At 39.8% G+C, this 17,036-nt stretch overlaps 1 protein-coding gene across 3 annotated transcripts in view; it reads left to right on the plus strand.

The window, feature by feature from the left end:
* The window catches only part of IGF2BP2 (insulin like growth factor 2 mRNA binding protein 2), a 158,269-nt gene that overhangs the window by 123,630 nt on the left and 17,603 nt on the right, over positions 1–17,036 (plus strand). For 2 of the 3 annotated variants that reach the window (XM_082626137.1, XM_082626139.1), the window contains 4 exons: positions 843–977; positions 8,089–8,211; positions 8,554–8,689; positions 11,451–11,579. In XM_082626137.1, the coding sequence (XP_082482263.1) occupies positions 843–977; positions 8,089–8,211; positions 8,554–8,689; positions 11,451–11,579 (523 nt within the window). The remainder of the gene's footprint in view (positions 1–842; positions 978–8,088; positions 8,212–8,553; positions 8,690–11,450; positions 11,580–17,036) is intronic. The other variant, XM_082626138.1, reaches the window with a different exon arrangement.

The following is a 17,036-nucleotide window of genomic DNA, read 5'->3' on the forward strand; positions in this document are numbered from 1 at the left end:
AGCCACAACTACCCAAAGAAGTCTGATAAAGTCATCAAGCTTTTGAGCCATTACTTTTTTTTTTTTTTCTTTTTCTTTTTTTTTTTTTTTTTTGCGGTTCGCGGGGCTCTCACTGCTGTGGCCTCTCTCGTTGCGGAGCACAGGCTCCGGACGCTCAGGCTCAGTGGCCACGGCTCACGGGCCCAGCCGCTCCGCGGCGTGTGGGATCTTCCCGGACCGGGGCACGAACCCGTGTCCCCTGCATTGGCAGGCGGACTCTCAACCACTGTGCCACCAGGGAAGCCCTGAGCCATTAGTTTTTAAGAGCCTGGAAGAAGGCAGGCTGCCGGTGGCAAGGAAACCAAAAACTTAGGCAGAGAAAGGGCATGCCTCTGTTTTCTGTCCGTACTGAGATACATAAAGCTTGCTTGAATTTGGTTTTTAGAGTTGGATTAACATATGGCTTTTAAAAGCTGCAATCAGTTCAGAGCCCGGCACTGTGCCAACGTGCAGTATTATCCTGCTCACTTTACTCTTCGCTTCTAAGATCATTGGAAAGACTACACAAAATACTTCATTTACCAAACTGGCTTCATTACCACGTTGCCTTGGTGCCTTTGCCCAATGGCACTCCTGTAAGAAATATTCCCTTCTCAGTGGAGCTGCCAAGAATTTGGGTTTGGCACAAGACCCCCTGCACTGCTTGCCGCCTTCTTGGAGAATGGCATTGGTTGCAAACGTGCTCATGACACTTCCTGGTCTGTCTGTGTCCTTGCTGTACATTGGCCGATGCAACGCATTCTTGGGACTAGGATCCAGTCCCAGATGACGCTGTGCTATGGCTCCTGATTCTTTTCCTGCAGGGTAGACATCCATAGAAAGGAGAACTCCGGGGCTGCAGAGAAGCCTGTCACCATCCATGCCACCCCAGAGGGAACCTCTGAAGCATGCCGCATGATTCTCGAAATCATGCAGAAAGAGGCTGATGAGACCAAACTGTAAGTTTGCATGCAATGCACAGACCACTCAGCAGAAAAAAAGATTAGGTTCTCATTCATTTAACCCAGGAAAGTTTTAAAAAGCTGTAAATCTATTTCTCAATAAAGAGAGTAGGGGAAAGATTAATTTTCAGAAATTTGTTCCTAAAGAGAATATGGTGGGAAATAGATCTTTTATGTTTATAACATGGCTGCTTCTCTACTTGTATGTTTCTCTTGGTGATCCTAATGCTTCCATCACTCACTGGTAATAATTATTGGTAGGAACATATAGACCCATGCTGTCCAGGACCATGCAGTGATGGAAATGTTCTGTATCTGCACTGTTCAATATGATAGCCACTAGCCATGTGTTCCTGTTGAGTGCTTGAAATGTGACTAGTGCAATGGAGGAACTGAATATTTTATTTTAATCCATTCAGACTTAAATAATTGCATGTATGGCTAATGGCTATCATATTGGACTAGGCAGATAATAGAAAGTGCATTGTTGTCAAAACCATCATTTACTCTGCTGGAAAAGGGTTTTGTCACCATGCTCCCAAGCCACTTGCACTCTTAAAATTGGATTATGTTTCCTTAAATAGTAGAAACTGGTATCTGAGTGGCTACTTCATTCTTCTTTGTTTTTCTCTCTCCCCCTGTCCATTTCTTTTACAAACTATTTCTTAGGATTCCTGAGTGTTGTACCAGTTTGAATGACAAATACAGTTCTTAGTAACTTGTATAATTTAGTAATACAAATTTATTAATTTGTATTATAAACAAATTATTGGTAATGGAATAGGCAATATAATAAAAAAGGCTCTATGTTTGTTTGGCAAAATCCACTTACAGGCATGTGTGGCATTTTTATAAAGAAGCAGTGAGGGATGAATTGAATATAAAACTAATTTAGCAAACAATGTCAAATAATAGTGTTCCAAAACCAAGAAGATGAAAGTGGTTCCTAAAAGAAAAACATTGCAAATCTATTCTTAGATTTCATAAGGGACTCTAACCTTTCACTTAAAAATTATTTACTATTTGGGGCTTTTGAAACCCCCCAAATGCTGTGGCTTAATTTGAAGAAGCCCTTCCCTCATCTAAGTTACTGAGAATTTTATAAATGTTATCCTCCTTGGTCCTTTGAGCTAGGTGTAAGCATCTTACAATATTCTGAAGAACCAAAAAGACTGATGTATAAATTGGATTCTTAAAGTATTTGTGTAGAGCCAAGATAGAATTTGACTGTCTTTGAAATACTTTTTTTTTGAGTGCGGCACCTTGCTGAGCACTGTGCTGGGTTGAGGCTACAGCCCTGAACAAGATCCAGTTCCTTTTTTTATCCAGTGGGAGAGACATCTGCTAAACAAATAATTACACCAGTAAGTAATTAAGCACAGCTGTGAGAGGTGCTACAGTGGAAAACAACTGCAGGTAACTGGAGGCCCTAATCAAGGTTTTAGGGGGACAAGAAGAGATTTGAGGATTTCAGAGAAGGCCTCCCTGTGTAAGTGACATTTAAGCTGAGACCTGAGGAAGATGAGTAGGAGGTGGAGGATGGAGGAGAAGAGGGATTCTAAATTTTCTTTCTATTCATTTACCAAATATTTATTGAGTACATACTGTCTGTCAGGCACTGTTCTATGTGCCAGTGGACAAAGCTGACAGAAAAACCCTGCCCTCTGTAAGTCACATTCTAGTGGAGCTTCTTTGAACATCCATGTATTCTGAGGCAATAGTAATGCATCTGTCCAATGCTTTTGGTCTCAAGTAACAGAAAACAGAACAAGTGGTTTAAGCAATAAGAAACAATTATGATGTCACATGATTAGAAGTCCTTATTATGTGAGAGTGACTGAAAGGTCAGTTGAATCATAGACTAAAAGGCCCATGACTTTTCTTTCTGCTTTACCTTCTTCAGGGTATCTGATACTCCCCTGATGATGACAAGATGACTGAAGTGATTTCAGACCTTGGATCCCCACAGAAAACTATTTAAAAGTTGAAAGAGAAGGCATCCTCTCCTTGTTCCCCACCCCCCTTTTTTTGAACTTTTTTTATTGTAAAAAAAACACCTATCATAAAATTTATCATCTTAACCATTTTTAAGGGTACAGTTCTGGGGCTTCCCTGGTGGTGCAGTGGTTGAGAGTCCACCTGCTGATGCGGGGGACACGGGTTTGTGCCCCGGTCTGGGAAGATCCCACATGCGTGGAGCGGCTGGGTCCATGAGCCATGGCCGCTGAGCCTGCGTGTCCGGAGCCTGTGCTCCGCAACGGGAGAGGCCACAACAGTGAGAGGCCTACGTACTGCAAAAAAAAAAAAAAAAAAAAAAAACGGGTACAGTTCAGTAGTGTTAAATGTATTCACATTATTGTGAAACAGATCTCCAGAACTTTTTCATCTTACAAAACTGAAACTCTGTGCCTGTTAAACAACAATTCCCCTTTTCCCTCTCCCTCCAGCCTCTGGTAGCTACCATTCTACTTTCTGGTTCTGCGAATTTGACTGTTTTAGAGAACTCAGATAAGTGAAATCATACAGTATTTGTCTCTTTGTGACTGGCTTATTTCACTTAACATAATGACCTCAAAATGTATTCATGTTGTAGGATTTCCTTCTTTTTTAAGGCTGAATAATATTCCATCATGTGTGTATACCACATTTTGTTTATTCATTTATCCATTGATGGAGATTTGGGTTGCTTCTACCTCTTGGCTATATGAATAGTGCTGTTTTGAATATGGGTGTACAAATATCTCTTTGAGACCCTGCTTTCAATTCTTTTGGATATATACCAAGAAGTGAGATTGCTGGATCATACAGTAGTTCTATTTCCAATTTTTTGAGGAACCTGTTTTCCATAGCAGTTGTACCATTTTACAGTCCCACCAGCCTTTCACAAGAGTTCAAATTTCTCCACATCCTTATCAGATATATGATTTGCAGATACTTACTTCCATTTCATAGGTTGTCTTTTCATTTTGTTGAGTGTGTCCTTTGATGCACAAAAGTTTTTAGGTTTGGTGTAGTCCCATTTGTTAATTTTGCTTTTGTCAACTGTGCTTTGGTGTTATATCCAAGAAACAGTAGCCAAGTTCACTATCGTGAAGCTTTCCTCCTTTGTTTTCTTCTAGGAAAATTGTACTTTCAGGTTGTACATTTAGGTCTTTAATCTCTTTTGAGTTAATTTTTGTATATGAAATAAGGGTCCAGCTGCATTCTTTTGCAAGTTTTCCTAAGATAATTTTCAAAGACACTGTCCTTTTCCCATGATGTAGCCTTGGCACCTTTGTCGAAAATCATTTGACCATATATGCAGAGATTTATTTCTGGGATCTCTATTCTTTCCTGTTGGTTTATTTTTCTGTTTTGAAACCAGTACCACACTGTTTTGATTACCATAGCTATACAATATGTTTTGAAATCAGGAAATGTGAGTTCTTTTTCAAACTTGTTTTGATTATTCAGGGTCCCTTGAGATTCCATATGAATTTTTTTTAAATAAATGTATTTATTTAGTTTATTTATTTTTGGCTATATTGGGTCTTCGTTGCTGTGTGTGGGCTTTCTCTAGTTGCAGTGAGCGGGGGCTGCTCTTCGTCGCGGTGCACAGGCTTCTCATTGCAGTGGCTTCTCTTGTTACAGAGCACAGGCTCTAGGCACGCGGGCTCCACTAGTTGTGGCACGTGGGCTCAGTAGTTGTGGCTCGCGGGCTCCAGAGCACAGGCTCAGTAGTTGTGGTACACGGGCTTAGTCGCTCCATGGCATGTGGGATCTTCCCAGACCAGGGCTCAAACCTGTGTCCCCTGCATTGGCAGGCAGATTCTTAACCACTGCACCACCAGGGAAGCCCCTCCATATGAATTTTACAATGAATTTTTCTGTTTCTGCAAAAGTTGCCATTGGGATTTTGATAGGGATTACATCAAATCTGTAGATTGTTTTGGGTGGTGTGGACATCTAAACAACTTTGGGTCTTCCAGTCCATGCATCCGAGATGTCTTTCCATTGATTTCTGTCTTTAATTTCTTTCAGCATTGTTTTATAGTTTTCAGTGTGTAAGTCTTTTACTTCTTTAATTAGGCTTATTCCTCAATACTTTATTCTTTATGATGCTATTATAAATGGAATTATTTTCTTAATTTCCTTTTCATATTGTTCATTGTTAGTGTATAGAAACACAACTGTTCTTTGTGTGTTGATTTTATATCCTACAGTGTTGCTGAATTAGTTTATTACTTCTAACAGTTTTTTTGTGGAATCTTTGTTTTCTACATATAAGATCATATCATCTGTGAACAGATAATTTTACCTCTTCTCCAACTTGGATGTCTTTTATTTTTTTTCCTTAGCTAATTGCTCTGGATAGGACTTCTAATAGTATGTTACATAGAAATACTGAGGGCATCTTTGTTTTGTTCCTGATCTTAGAGGAAAACCTTTCAGTTTTTCACCATTAAATATGATGTTCACTGTGGGCTTTTCACAAGTGGCCTTTATTATGTTGAGGTAGTTTCCTTCTGTTCCTAAATTGTTGGGTGTTATTAATCATGAAAAGTTGTTAAATTTTATCAAATGCTTTTTCTGTATCAGTTGAGATGATCATGTGGGTTTTGTCCTTCATTCAGTTAATGTGGTATATTATATTGATTAATTTTCATATGTTGAACCATCTTTTCATTTCAACTTAAAGGGCTCCCTTTAGCATTTCTTGTAGAGCTGCTCTGACAGTAATGAACTCCTTCAGCTTTTGTTTATCTGGAAAAGTCTTAATTTCCCCATCATTTTCAAAGACAGTTTGCTAGATGTAGTATTCTTGGTTGATAGTTTTTTGTTTGTTTGTTTTTTGCGGTACACGAGCCTCTCACTGTTGTGGCCTCTCCCGTTGCAGAGCACAGGCTCCGGACACGCAGACGCCAGACGTGCAGGCTCAGTGGCCGTGGCTCACGGGCCCAGCCTCTCTGCGGCATGTGGGATCTTCCCGGACCGGGGCACGAACCCGCATCCCCTGCATCAGCAGGCGGACTCTCAACCACTGCGCGACCAGGGAAGCCCGATAGTTTTTTCTTTCAGTGCTTTGAATATGTCATCCCATTCACTTCTGGCCTGCAAAGTTTCTGCTGAGAAATCCATCCATAATCTTATGGAGACTTCCTCATATATTACTAATCACTTTTCTTTTGCTGCTTTCAAGATTTTCTCTTTGACTTTAGACACTTGGGTTATAATGTATCTCAGTGGAATTCTCTTTCGGTTTATCCCAGTTGGATGTTCTTGGAGCTTCTTGAATCAGTATGTCCATTTCTTTTCTCAGATTTAGAAAGTTTTCTGCCTGTTTTCTTTGAATAAGCTCTCTGCACCATCTCTCTCTTCTCCTTCTGGGATTCCAATGATGTGTATTTTGATCCATTTGATAATGTTCCATAAGTCCCTTAGCCTTTTTCCACTTTTTTTTTTTTTTTTTTTTTTTGGCTGCGTTGGGTCTTCCTTGCAGCGTGCAGGTTTTCTCTAGTTGCGGTGAGCGGGGGCTATTCTTTGTTGCGGTGCACGGGCTTCTCTTTCTGTGGAGCACGGGCTCTAGGCACGCGGGCTTCAGTAGTTGCGGCGTGCGGGCTCTAGGGTGCACAGGCTTCAGTAGTTGTGGCACATAGGCTCTAGAGCACAGGCTCAGTAGTTGTGGGGCACAGGCTTAGTTGCTCCGCAGCATGTGGGATCTTCCTGGACCAGGGATCAAACCTGTGTCCCCTGCATTGGCAGGCAGATTCTTAACCACTGTGCCACCAGGGAAGTCCCTCTCTCCATTTTTTAAAAATTCTCTTTTCTTTTTTCTCCTCTCATTTGATGATTTCACATGACTGATCTTCAAGTTTGCTGATTCAGTCTTCTGCCTGATCATGTGTGCTGTTGAACCCTTTTAATGAATATTTCAGTTCAGTTATTGTGTTTTTCAGTTCTATTATTTCTGTTAGGTTGTTTTTTAATAGTTTCTTTTTCTTTGTTGATATTCTCACTTCGTTCATGCATCATCTTCCTGATTTCATTTAGTTGTCTGTGTTCTCTTTTAGGTTATTGAATATCTTTATGATCACTCTTTTAAAGTCTGTCAGGTAGCTCATAGATTTGCATTTCTTTAGGGTCAGTTTCTGGAGTTTTATTTTGATCCTTTGATTAGGCCATGTTTCCATTTCTTTATATGCCTTATAATTTTTTGCTGCGATTTGAGCATTTGAAAAAAAACACCTCTCACAGTCTTTGCATACTGGCTTTGTTCAGGAGAAGATCATCACTAATCAGTCTGGCTGGAGGTTCTAGGACCTCTCAAACCATTTCTGATCTCTTTCACCCTCTGGCTTCTGACTATGGAACTGCAGCTCTAACAGTTCACCTCTGTTTTCAGCAGCTTCCAGACTCTGGCACCAGGCTTGTCAACTCTAAGTCAGGCGAGACAGAAACCAATCACTCGGGCAGCCCCCAGGCAAGCCAGAACGTGGGAATCATGGTCCAGTCTTTTGTTTCTGTCCCAGGGGAGGATCCCTGGTATGGAGGATTTCCTCCCAGTTTCCCCTTGCTATACTGTGTAAGGGGAAGGAGCATGAAAGGCATGCCAAATGCCACAAAATTTCCTACCCCTTTTTACTTGAATCCCTTTTTGGTTTTATAAAAGCCTGGGTGCTATAGCTTCTCACCTGATCTCTAGAGTTCTCAGAGAGATAGTCTAGCCTATCTTTTGTTGTCAACTTGGTGTCTCTGTGGGAGTAGGAGGGCCTGTAGCTTCCTAGTCTACCATCTGACTGATGTCATTATCCGTTGTGCCTTTTTTAAGAGCAAGGAAAACCTTCCTGAAATCACCCAACAGACTTATTCTCATACCTAGTTGGCCAGATCTCTCTCTTGGACCCATTTCCAACCAGTCACAAGGGAGTATAATTACCATGATTTGGCGTGTGTTAATCAGAATTCACACACCAGAGTTAGTGAAGGACCCAGCATCTCATAAAGCCCATGGTCACTTGGTACCTAAACAAAAATGGCTTCTATTTGTAAGAAAAAAGGAGGGTAATAGCTCTTGGGAGGCAACCGTTGTGTTCACCTTAAATGTTAAAATGTTGCTTGTGTCTTTTAGAGCTGAAGAGATTCCTCTGAAGATCCTGGCCCACAATGGCTTGGTTGGAAGACTGATTGGAAAAGAAGGCAGAAATTTGAAGAAAATTGAACACGAGACAGGGACCAAGATAACAATCTCATCGTAAGCCACTTGTTCAGATTAATTGTGCCCAGTAATGGAGAATTTGAGCATTTTGATATATCCAACTCATTCATCTGCTTTAAAGTGGGAATGTAATCATAAGTGATATGATTATATTCAACACCATCAAAACAAATACATAAATAGTTACCAGTCAAACATTTTCTACTATGGATTTGATCTAAGTCACTACAAAGATTTGAGATAAGATGGCAGATATTCTGTGCCACAGCGTGTGGTGTCTTCTCCCTGTCTCCTCCACCAAGACTTGTTTGTGATCCTTCTGGGATTTTATTTTTCCTTTTGAAAAAAGGAAATTTCTCTCTTTTTCCTGGTGGCCAGCTTGCAGGATTTGAGCATATACAACCCTGAAAGAACCATCACTGTGAAGGGCACAGTTGAGGCCTGTGCCAATGCTGAAATAGAGATTATGAAGAAGCTGCGTGAGGCCTTTGAAAATGATATGCTGGCTGTTAATGTAAGTGCCTACTGCTTTCTTCTCCACTGGTTTTCACATGTATTTTCAGGCAGGATCCAAGCCTCTCTAAGAATAATTGCCATTCAGAAAGTGAAGAAGCACTTTAGAATAGGTATGCAGAGTTATTCATGTCTTCTTGGGGCAAGGGCATTAGAATAATCAGGAAACGAACTAGTAAATGATGATAAGTGCACTGGACAAAATAGTGTGAAGTCAATAAAATCACAACTTGGAAGATTTTAAAATGAGGAATTGCTTATAATGTATTGTTAATTAAGAAAAGAATATATAAAAGTATATGTAACTAGGGTTATAATTATGTAAAATAATATGGGTCAAAATGCCTGGAAGGCTATATATAAAAATCAAAATAGCTGGTATGTTAGAAAAGTGAGATTTTTTCCCTATTTTCCAATTTTAAAAATACATACTTTAAAAATAACTTCTGATTTTCATCTCTCACTGATCTGTTCTTTTATTTTTTTAATTAATTTTTTTATTTTAAAACTTTATTTATTTTTGGCTGCATTGGGTCTTCGTTGCTGCGTGCAGGCTTTCTCTAGTTGTGGCGAGCGGGGGCTGCTCTTCGTTGTGGTGCGTGGGCTTCTCATTGTGGTGGCTTCTCTTGTTGTGGAGCAGGGGCTCTAGGCGCGCAGGCTTCAGTAGTTGCGGCACATGGGCTCAGTAGTTGCGGCACGCAGGCCCTAGGGTGTACGGGCTTCCGTAGTTGCGGCACGCGGGCTCAGTAGTTGTGGCTCACAGGCTGTAGAGCGCAGGCTCATTAGTTGTGGTGCACAGGCTTAGTTGCTCCGCGGCATGTGGGATCTTCCCGGACCAGGGATCAAACCCATGTCCCCTGCATTGGCAGGCGGATTCTTAACCACTGCGCCACCAGGGAAGCCCCTGATGTATTGCCTCAGCTCTAATACTTCTAGCAGACTGATTTGGGTTTGTTCTTCCTGTTTTTACTACTAGTTCCAACTTTTTAATGGGGAGACACCATTCTAAAGTTCATTCAAAATCTTAAAAATATTTGTCCATCAATCAAAGCACAAACTCAGCTCAGAGGAGTAAATTTTTTCGTTTTTTATGATAATGATTTTCAGGAAAGGATACTATGATAAGCTCTCATATGCCCATAATCCAGCTTCAACAGTTATCAACTCATGGCCTGTTTCGTTTCATCTGAACCTTTATCCATATCCCCACCCCTCTTGGATGACTTTGAAGAAAATCCCAGACTTTGTATATAACATTTCACAGAAGAATAAATGTTGACGAAGGACTAGGTAGGTTAAACGCAGCCCCAGTTTCCTCACTGCAGCACTTTCCACAGGACCTTCTTACTCAGGTCAGTACTCTCTCTCCCACCTCACCCCAAATCCCCCCTTAGTAGCCCTTGTCACATCATAATTACGAGGCACGAGGAGAAGACTTCAATGTGAACTTCTCCCCCGTTTGTGTGTATTTGTCTGTGAAAGTATCATCCACTGATCTCATTTTCTTCTTTTGGGATCTTGATCTCTTACGATAAACAGCTCTTTCCGTGAACACCTGGAAATGCTACAAAGGGTCTGGGTGCTCCAAACATCCTCCCCTGAGCATATATATCACTTAGGTTCATTCATGTCTGTGCTAAAGTCATGCGTTGATAGGTGAATAACAAAACTACTAGATCTTACACATGAATGGGATCAAGGTCAAGGATCCTAGCTCTCCTATTCCAGACATTCTAAAAGAAGGCAACTTACTGGGTGACCCTAGAGCCACAGATAAGAAAAGAGAAAATGTTAGAGATTTGCTTAGCGTTAGGGGGGCAGTGGTGGGACAGGTTGGATACAGGCCAGGGTGGGCGCTGCGTCATCCCTCTGCCTCTGAAGGGGCAGCCTACGTGAGCATCCCCATGTTTAAATGTGAAATAAGCAAGTGAGATGATCATGAAGCTGGCAACTAAACGGTAAAGAAGCCAAGGTTGTGAACCATTCTGAATATGGATAATGGAGTTTACATAAGTGGTATCTTAGTGAAGGGTCTGATCTTTCCCTGGATAGAGTTAGGAAAAACTATTAATCTAATATGTTTTAAACATATTCATCCATCAAATATTTATTGAGTACTTACTATGTACCAGGCACTGAGCTCACAGCGCTAAATAGGACAGTCTCTGTCTATAAGGAAATTGTGGTGTAAAAAGGGGAGAGGCAGCTACACAGACCATTCAGATACCATGTGATGCCTGCTGTTGTAAGGAAACGTGGGCATGTTAGGAGAGCACCTTGAGCTGAGGCCTTTGGGGTGAGAGAAGGCTTCCTCGAAGAGGGGACACCTAAGCTCAGGTGAAACCCACATGACGAGTAGGATGTAGCCAGGTGAGGAGGGAGAGAAGCACATTTCTTGCAAGGTAGACAGTGTGTGGGGGGTCCAGAGGAGAGAGGAGGAGGACTGGGCAGAGTGGAGGTAAAGGGTTAGCAGGAGAGATGCTGGTGAGGTGACCTGGGTCCCCAGGAAGAGCCTTGCTTGCTGTGTTAAGATGTGTAGACACTCCCAAGGCAGCAGAGAACCTTTGAAGGAAAGCCACAGTCAGGTTGAGGTTTGGAGAGCTCACCCCTGCAACAGGGTGAGGAAGAGGTCCACGGGCCCTGGGCGGAGCCGATTGATTAGGAGACCCTGGTGCCATCCAGACAAGAGATGGAGGTTGACCCAGGCAAGCTGGACCTCTCAGGTCTCCTCCCCTCAACTTTTTCTCCATTTTTATTCCCAGCAACAAGCCAATCTGATCCCGGGGTTGAACCTCAGCGCACTTGGCATCTTTTCAACAGGACTGTCCATGCTGCCTCCGCCAGCAGGGCCCCGAGGAGCTCCCCCCGGTCCCCCCTACCACCCTTTCGCTGTAAGTAGCTCAGCTCTCAAGGGTTTGCTCATACGCTCCTCCAGGCAGTAGCATTTCTCTGCCATGTTGAATCAGAGCCGGAGCCTTCATTTGGAGGCTGTGCTCATAAGGGATTGTAGAATGAATTCAACAGTTCTTAGGACTTCTTCCTAATGGACAGATTAATGTTACTAAATCATCTTCTAAGTATGTGCTCTTAAACATATAGTATATGTCATATCTGGGGAAGAAAGAGTCTACTAGCAAATTAATTAGCTAGAAGCCTACTCATTGTAAAAAAGGATTTGTTAGCTCAAATCAGAACCTTCATGAGTGTTGTTCACCTACTAAAATATTAGGGTACCTGGATGACTCATGTATAAAATTCCCACCTGTGTCTATGACTCAAATTCATTATATTCTATTAATAGGCAGTTTTTAAAAGAAAATAACACACAGTGTTTAGACTTCTAAACACTTAGCACAATGCCTGGCATTTAGTAGATTCTCAGTAAGTATTTATTGTTTGAATCATAATTAATAGTGGCAGAAGAAATGTGAACTTTATGTGTTTTCTGCTTGTTCCATTCTCAGGCATCATTCAGGATCAACAAATTACCAAATTAGGGCTCAGGATACTTGACAGCTTTCTTTTTTTTTCATTTCTAATTCTTCTCCACACATACTACTTATTTTTTAAGCAAACTAATTTTCTCCCAGTGTTTATACTGTTTAAATGGGAAGAATCAGGTTGGAGAACATTAACTTAACCACTTCTTTCTTTTGAGAGGTGGTCTCTGGTGTGGTAGGCGTTGCAATGTCCGAATTCCTAGTAATTCTTTGGGTCTCTGTAGAGAGGTGGGATGAACTCACCGTGCTGTTTTGTCAACAAAATACAGGCATGAACTTGCACCCACATCCTTAGTCACAAAAACATACACATTCTGTCATCTTGTTTATATACAGCTCTTCTGAGTCATTTTAAAATCTCCATACAATAGAGTTATATACATTTTCCCTTAAACTAAAGGATAGGGCCCAATATTGAGCCGTGTGTGTGTGTGTGTGTGTGTGTGTTAGAGGGAACTGGGAATATGGCAGGAGGGAAATAGCAGCTGTTATAGTCATGTAGCTGCTCTAAGGAGGGAGAACAGCTATGAGAGGTGCATGTCCCCATATCTTTGCTGAGATTTGAAAATGACCGAGCCCAGTACAATGAACTGGCATTTAGACACATCTCATTTCTTGGGAGAAAGACTGTACATACTGCTCCACAGAAGATAACTTCAAAAGCCTCTCAACCTAAGTAACGTAAATGGTGGGAGAAAAAAGATATAATACAATAGACCACTTCTAAAATTGATAATCTAAAAGAGAGGTCCGCAAACGACAGCCTGAGGCAGCCCACCACTTATTTTTGTAAATAAATACATCTGTGAATGTTTATTTACGTACTGTCTGTTTGCTTTCCTGCTGTGATGGCAGTGTTGACTAGAATGCAGTAGAGACCCTGAGGTATGCAAAGCCTAAAATATTTATTTGGCTCTTTACAGAAAATTTTGCAGACCCCTGAACTAAAACAAAAAGAACTTTTCATATGATAGCAGAATATTTTCTAAACTTGAAAATAGGTTTTGCCACTTTGAAAGCTTCCTTCACATCTGAGATTTTTTACTAAAACAGTAGAATAATGATTTTACTAAAATAGTAATGATTTTACTAAAATAGTAATGATTTTACTAAAATAGTTTCTGTTCTTTATAAAATAGATTTTAAATAAAATTTCTTCTTTTAAGCTAAAAGCCATGTAGTTCTGATCTTGAGCCCATAGGTCAAGATTAGATTCTAATCCAAAGCACACAGTTGCCCCAAATCTGAAACAATACAGCTCCTGCAGACCCCTCTCTCTGACAGCTGCAGAACGCAGGGCAGGCATGGAGGTGGCCATCGCCACCCACCTGTGCAGAATCTAGAGCCTGTACTGCAGGATTGAGGGCTTCCCTAGTGGGCCCAGGCCTCCTGAGAAGGCTAGGGTAGGATGGGGTGGTGGGGATACTTCAAATACTTATAAAATATTATTGCTTTCTTGTCACAAAGGCATTCAGATTTCAAGGAACTAGGTTATTTCCTGGTTGCTTTTGTGCATCACAAAACTCTAGTGCTTTTGCTCTTACAGAGTGAAGTAAGTCAGAAAGAGAAAATCAAATTGTCGCTTTTACGTGGAATATAGAAAAGTGGTACAGGTGAACTTATTTGCGAAGCAGAAATAGAGTCACAGATGTAGAGAGCAAACTTATGGTTACCAAGGCGGGAAGGGAAAGTGGGAGGAATAGGGAGATTGGGACTGACATATAAACACTACTATGCATAAAATAGATAACTAATGAGAACCTACTGTATAGCACAGAGAACTCTACTCAGTGCTGGTGACTAAGAGCTTTTGCTCTTAGCACCAAAGGTCAGGAAGTCTGTGCACCTCTTTGCAGCTGGCTCACACATGCACAAATTGGTCTCTCAACTCTGGAAGCTTTTAATGTATGTATGTAGGTATGAAAATTACTATTATCATTTTCTGGTTATAAAAGTAATATTTGCAAAGTATTTAAGAAGCAAATAATACAAGTGCAAGTTTTTTCTTAATCTAGAAATAATCAGTGTTTCTATGTATATGTATGGGTATATATACAATTTATAGATACATGTATAATGTATTAAATATATAGGTGATGTGTGTGTGTGTGTGTGTGTGTGTGTGTGTGTATTCCAAATTTTCACTCTACAATGGAAATCCTTGTATATATATCTTGGTTCTTTTATCCAGCTATTTTCTCAATAAATTCCTGGAAATAGAATTGCGGAGCCAAGGAATGTATAAATTTTATATATAACTATAAAAAATATAAATATTGATAAATTTTGATACATAAAGAATGTACTACTTTTCCTTCCTATCTGGTATGTGACAGAGAGGTGTTTTTTTTCTCCTATACTCACTACCAATGTAATTATTCCTTGCAATCTGATACTTTAAAGGGTGCTATTATGAGATTTAACACTTTGGGGCTTATTGGCCATTTTTTTCCCTCTCTAATGAATTGTCTTTTTGTATCCCTTGCCCATCAGTCTATTAAGAGGCAGTATAGATTCTGGAGTCAGGCTGCCTGTGTTTGAATCTCTGCACTATATCACTTGATATTTTTAACAAACTTGGGCAAGTGACTTAACCTCTTTGTGTCTCCATGTCCCTGTCTATAAGATGGGGGTAATAATAGTACACATATCATGGGGTTGTTAAATAAGTAAAAACCTGCACACAGTAATTGCTATATAAATCTTAGCTGCTACTGTCATTTACCGCCATCTTAATGATTTATAACAGCTAATTACATATTAAAGCTGTTAACCATTTGTCATGTTGTAAATATCTTCCACCAGCTTGTCATTTCTCTTTGCTTTATTTGTGGTGTCTTGTGCCATAGTAAATTCTTTTTTTTGGCTTCTTTAATCTTTTTACCTTTTTTTTTCTTTTTTAAATTAATTTTTATTAGAGTATAGTTGCTTTACAATGTTATGTGAGTTTCTGCTATGCAGCAAAGTGAATCAGTTATACATATACATATATCCACTCTTTTTTAGATTTCCTTCCCATTTAGGTCACCACAGAGCATTGAGTAGAGTTCCCTGTGCTATACAGTAGGTTCTCATTAGTTATCTAGTTTATGCTTAGTAGTGTTTATATGTCAGTCCCAATCTCCCTATTCCTCCCACTTCCCCTTCCCCCCTTGGTAACCATAAGTTTGTTCTCTACATCTGTGACTCTATTTCTGCTTTGCAAATAAGTTCACCTGTACCATTTTTCTATATTCCACATATAAGCGATAATTTGATTTTCTCTTTCTGACTTACTTCACTCTGTATGACAATCTCTAGGTCCATCCACATCTCTGCAAATTGTGCCATAGTAATTTAAAATAGATATTTTTTGAACAGTCGAACTCTGCTGTGTGAAGTAAATAGTAAACGTTTCCCTTCAGCCTTCCTTCTCTTACCCACATTTCACCCAGCCACCACTCCCCAGAAGTATAGCACTGTTATGTTTTAAAATATGTTTTATGAGCATATATAATCCTATAATCATATTATTCCAAAACAAATGGAATCATGCCACACACAATGAATTACTGTGTTTTTTATTTGTTTGTTTCCATTTTTTACTTACTATGGGCATCTTTCCATATTTAGAACTAATTCTCTTTGATGGCTACATAGTATCCATTGTATGAAATTTACTGTAATTTTTCTACTGAGCATACTACTTTTCTACATTGGGGTTATCTCTAGGCTTTCTCTGCTACAAATAGTGTCACAATGAATATCCTTGTACATAAATGTGTGAGTATATCTAGAAGTAAATTCTAAGACTGCAATTATTGCATCAAAGGGGAATGTATTGTAAATTTTCACATTTCCCTTCAGCAGAATTTATGCAGAAATTTTAAAATTAAGATAGTTAAATCAGTGATGTTTTCCTTTATGGACTTCTGGGCTTTGATGTTATGCTAAGAAAAAGCCTTCTGCCATCTAAGACTATAAAATATTCTCCCAAGTTTTCTTACAGTAATTTTTAGTTGTTGCTTTTGGGGGATCATAGTTTATAATTCACAGGGAATTTATCTTCACTTATACTCTGAGATAGGGATCTAACGTTATTGTTTTTCCAAATAGATAGCCAGTTTTCCGAAAGTCACTTATTAAGAAATGCACCATTTCATCACTCAATTTGAAATGGCAGCTTTGTTGTTCGCTTCATTCCCGCTGAGTCATATTCCTGGGCTCTGTTCTGTTCCATTCATCTTTTTGTCTACACTGCAGTTACTATAGTTTTATAGCGTCTTTGACAGTTTCAACAATCTTTTTTTTCCTCAAAGGTTGAATTGGAAAGATGGTCAACTTCTACTATACTTGGGAAAGTTAATATGTAGGAATTTTCTGTTCCTTGATGATTTGATACAATCCATCCATAAAAATTCTGGGCCTAGTACCTTTTGTTTGGAGAAAGATCGATCATTTATAACCTTTTCAATTTCTTATATTTTCCTATGAAAGTATTCATCTCTCTTTTCATACTTAGTGACACAAAGCTGTGCAAAGCAAACCGTTGCCTTTTAAAGCTGCGAACTTGTGAATATCTCTCTCTTTTAATTCCTACCATCGTATATTTCCGTTCTCTTCTTTTTCTTAATCAAATTTACTAGGGATTTTTCTTTTAATTTTTAAGGAGTTAAGGGTTTCTTTTTTGTTATCCTATAATTGTTTCCTGTACATTTTGTACTCAAAGAATGTTATTGGAACATCTCTGATTTTTGTGGTCTTGCTCATGCATGATAAAACTTTGGAAATCATGGGCACTTGGAAAGATGTACCTTCTCTGATGGACTCAAAGTTGTGTTTATGGCTGTAAAATCAAGCTTTTAATTG

The sequence above is a fragment of the Mesoplodon mirus genome (genome assembly GCF_964341445.2).
Source record: "Mesoplodon mirus genome assembly, chromosome: 6".
Classification (NCBI taxonomy): Eukaryota; Metazoa; Chordata; class Mammalia; order Artiodactyla; family Ziphiidae; genus Mesoplodon; species Mesoplodon mirus.